The 4,551-nt window shown below is 52.7% G+C and overlaps 1 protein-coding gene across 1 annotated transcript; it reads left to right on the plus strand.

The window, feature by feature from the left end:
- Positions 1–756: 756 nt before the first annotated feature.
- On the plus strand, positions 757–1,686 carry LOC309685337 (olfactory receptor 14I1-like; the record flags this gene model as incomplete). Its single annotated transcript, XM_082501115.1, has 1 exon — positions 757–1,686. The coding sequence occupies one exon, from the start codon at positions 757–759 to the stop codon at positions 1,684–1,686; it is 930 nt and encodes a 309-aa protein (XP_082357241.1).
- Between the last annotated feature and the right edge of the window lie 2,865 nt (positions 1,687–4,551).

Here is a 4,551-nt window from a genome sequence, read left to right on the forward strand (position 1 = left end):
TCAGTGCTCAGGCCAGGGAAATGCTGCTGGGCAGCTGTACGTGGGCAGCTGCAATGATCCCTCCTGGTCCCAGTCTGGGAGGAGAGAGATGAGAAAAGGCAACGAGTCTGTATATCTGCCCGTTGAACCTGGATTCCTCTCCTCTCCGCAGTGTCTTGCTTCTTTTGATGGGAACACCCGAGAGGGATCCTCCTCCAGCTGCAAGCTGCCAGCACAGGGCAGCGGAGAAGAGGGCTGATGGGCAGAACAGCTCTCCTCTCTCTGCACTAAGAGACCGTCCCTTTGCCTCTCAGCACCCACAAGACTTCACCTGGAGTGCATTAGAAATGTCAGGGATTTCAGCCATCCCAAACCACTCTGAAAGGTGGCAGGTGCAACCAGAACAAGATAAAGAAAACAAAATCCCCTCTCCCTGTCTGTGCAGTTGGGCAAATTTCAGACAGCAATGCTGAAAAGCTCTTTGACATATCACGAGTATATTTAATTGGAGATCGCCCTGCGGTCCTAGTTTCCTCTTGCTACACAGCAAGGAGGACGCCTCAGGAGCCCATTACAGAGTCCCAGCTCCCAGTGGCAGCCTCAGCCAGCAAAACCCGGAGCTCAAGTGAGGGAGCTGCAGAGAGGTGCTCCTGGACAGGGATTCTGAATGTGGGGCTGCAAAGAGACACACAATACACTTTGCTGGGAGAAGTCTGGTCTGACTCAGTACTGCCTTTTCCTCCTTAACATATACCCACAGATATCCAGAGGAAGCAAATGCCCAGCAGCAGCTCCATCACCCACTTCCTCCTCCTGGCATTCGCAGACACACAGGAGCTGCAGCTCTTGACCTTCTGGCTCTTCCTGGGCATCTACCTGGCTGCCCTCCTGGGAAACGGCCTCATCATCACCGCCATCGCCTGCGACCACCGCCTCCACACCCCCATGTACTTCTTCCTCCTCAACCTCTCTGTTTTTGACCTGGGCTCCATCTCCACCACTCTCCCCAAAGCCATGGCCAATTCCCTCTGGAACACCAGGGTCATCTCCTACCAAGGATGTGCTGCACAAGTCTTTTTCTTTTTCATTTCAGCAGAGTTTTCCCTTCTCACTGTCATGTCCTACGACCGCTACGTTGCCATCTGCCACCCCCTGCACTACGGGACCCTCCTGGGCAGCAGAGCGTGTGTCCGCATGGCAGCAGCTGTCTGGGGCAGTGGGTTTCTCAATGCTGTGCTGCACACGGCCAATACATTTTCACTGCCCCTCTGCCAGGGCAATGCCCTGGACCAGTTCTTCTGTGAAATCCCCCACATCCTCAAGCTCTCCTGCTCAGATGCTTACCTGAGGGAGGCTGGCCTTATTGTTGTTAGTGCCTGTTTAGCATTTGGGTGTTTTGTTTTCATTCTCTTTTCCTATGCGCAGATCTTGAGGGCAGTGCTGAGGATCCCCTCGGAGCAGGGGCGGCACAAAGCCTTTTCCACGTGCCTCCCTCATCTGGCCGTGGTCTCCCTCTTTCTCAGCACTGGAATGTTTGCTTATCTGAAGCCCCCCTCCATCTCCTCCCAGTACGTGGAACTGGTGGTGTCATTTCTGTACTCAGTGGTACCGCCAGCAGTGAATCCCCTCATCTACAGCATGAGGAACCAGGAGCTCAAGGATGGCCTATGGAAACTGGCTCAATGGACGTTGTTCCACCAACAATAAACTCTCTCCCCTTCTCTGCATGTTTTCCAGACTTTATCTTAAGCCAGGTGTATTGATTTTTCCCTTGTGATAATGCCACTTACAGACCATTTTGTAGGTTTATACTACTTCTCTGGCTTTATAATGTTGTGTCTGACCCTTGCACAGTATTGGGTTAGACAAGCACTGTCCAACGGCAGCTCTGCAATAAAAGGGCATCTCCTGGGTGCAGTGCCCGAAGCCTGGACTCCAAAGTTACTCCCTACCAAATGTTGAAAGCATTTGTCTTAAAGCGTCTGTTCTCTTTGTGTTCTTCCTGTGTTTGGGGTTAAGCACACGGTTGGGTTCTATTGTACCAAGAGTTCTGTTTTTGCAGGCTCTCTGCTTGGTGTCCAGTGGCAGAAGGTGGTGCATGAGCTCCCAATTACATCCTCAGGCTGCGTCCTGTATGACAGGACGGATGGCAATGTACAGGTCTCTCTGGAAATGAATTTGGAGGGTCGGAAGAGGATGGGGACTGGCCAGGTGTCCTGAGCTGGGAGTGAATGGAGACGCAGAAAGCAAAACACCCTCAAAGGTGAAGTGCCTCAAAAGTAAAGCACTGTGTCAGGGTACCCACAAACAAGGACTCTGCAGTTCCATGGGAGTCAGCGGAGAGCCAGCAGGAAGAGGGAAGGGAGTCTGGAGAGATCATAGCTGTTAAGGGATGTTCAAGATCATCTAGTTGCAACCCCCGTGCCATGAGCAAGGACACCTCCCACTTGACCAATTTGCTCAAAGCCTCATCCAGCCTGGTCTTGAACACTTCCAGGGATGGGGCAGCCACAACTTTCCTGTGCCTCCAGTGCCATCCACCCTTCCAGTGCCTCACCACTCTGATAGTAAATATTTCTTCTTGAGATCTAATCTAAATCTGCCTTCTTCCAGTGTGACGCCATTACCCCTCGTCCTATCACTACATGCCCCCTTAAATAGTCCCTCTCCAGCTTTCTTGTAGGCGGCCTTCACACACTGGAAAGCTGCTATAATACGGGATAGGAGATACAGGAACTGCCTGAGGAAGCCCAGGGCAGTCGTGCTGTCCTGCAGAGTTGGTTTGGTCGGGGCAGAGAAGAGGTTATATGCTGTGGGGACTGAGCATCTTCTACAATATGAATGCAGAAGAGCCTGAGAGTGAGTGGCCTCTGTTTCCTTGTGCCGTCCCTGCAAGCACAAGCCGGGGGCTGATGGGAAGGCTGAGACCTCTCTCTGCCCCCCAAGCCCTGCTGTGCCCTTCAGAGAGACTGGGGCTGTGGTTGAACGCCCAGAGCTCTGCAGCCCCCTGCGGTGGGCAGTGCTGGGGGGCCAGTCCCAACTGGGCTGCTTTGCTGGGCTGGGCTGGAAAGAGCCCGGGAGAGGAAAATGCCAGTGTGGAGCTGAGCTGTGTGAGCGTGCAGGGTAGGGACAGCCAGCGGTCCCAGTCAGGGCTGACGGTGAAGGGAGCAAGGAAGAAAAAGCTCAAAAGAGAGGGGCCTGGCCTGTGCCATGTTTCCTGGACACCCCAGAGATCCTGCCCCAGGAAAATTATCCCAGACCAGTCCACACACCGGCCATTGCCATCTCTGACCGTACACCCTAGCCCTGACAAGGGACCTTTCTGCACAGTCACCTCTGTCCTCCCCCTGTGGCTCAGTGATACCCAGCTCCACGGCCAGTACTAACAGAATGGAAACCAGTTTCCTACTGACGTTCTTACACACCAAGTCCTACAGGTCTGTCCACAGCTGGACTCTCAGCCAAGGCCCTTCTCAGAAACCTCCAGCAAGATCAGGTGCTCATGGCCGTGTCCCAGCTAATAGTGAAAATCTCCATTGACTGAGATCCCACCAACTGGCCTGGCTCCTTGCTCCAGTGTGTGGCCCTGAGGGAGCTCTGAGCTCTCTCGGGGTCTCCTTGTCCTGCAGGACTCGCTCCAGTCTGCCAGGTTCTTTCTTGTGCTGGGAGCCCCATGCCGGGCACAGCAGTCCTGATGCGGTCCTCTGGTGGGTTAACCGTGACCAGCAGCCAGACAACAACCAAGCTGCTCACTCGCTCCCCCTCCTCAAGATGATACGAGGGGAAAGATGATCATGGGTCAAAACAAAGACAGGGAAATCACTTACAAATTATCAGTTCATTGCCAAGTCAAGTAGACTTGGATAGTCAGAAACTATGACTAAATATTTTAGACCATTCCCCCACCCCACTTTTTTTTTTTTTTTTCCCTAGGCTCAAATTACTCCTTCATTTGCATTTGCATTTCTTCTTCTCACTCCCGCCTGGAGAGGCACACGAGGGATGGGAAATGGAGGATTACAGTCAGTGCATAACACTCCATCTCTGCTACTCCTTCCTCATTATAAGTTTCCTCTCTTCATCACAGGTCCTCTCCACAGGAGACCAAGGTGTTTGTGGCCAAGGGGATCTGTTCTCATTTCTTTTTTGTCTTACTTTTGTCCTCTACACTCACAGAATGGGTGAGGTTGGAAGGCACCTCTGGAGACCGTGTAGTCCAAGCCCCAGCTGAGGCAGGGTCAGCTACAGCAGGTTGCTCAGGACCTTCTCTCGGTGGGTTTTGAATAACTCCGTTATTAGGGACTCCACCACCTCTCTGAGACACCTGTTCCAGTGTTTGGCCACCCTCAAAATTCAAAGCTCACTGGGAACTCCTGAGGGTTTGGAAGATCTCCATTGGTGGAGAGTTAACAACCTCTTTGGGCGGTTGCAGTGTTCCAGTGGTTCCAGAGTTTGACAACCTTCCGAGTCTACTCACTGGGAACTCCTGAGGTACAGTTGGCTCCCTTGCCTTCATTCCCTCCCATCAGGCATTGAGACACCTTAATAAGGTCTCCCTGAGCCATTTTTTCT

The sequence above is a fragment of the Vanellus vanellus genome (genome assembly GCF_965231255.1).
Source record: "Vanellus vanellus genome assembly, contig: HAP1_SCAFFOLD_59, whole genome shotgun sequence".
Taxonomy (NCBI): Eukaryota; Metazoa; Chordata; class Aves; order Charadriiformes; family Charadriidae; genus Vanellus; species Vanellus vanellus.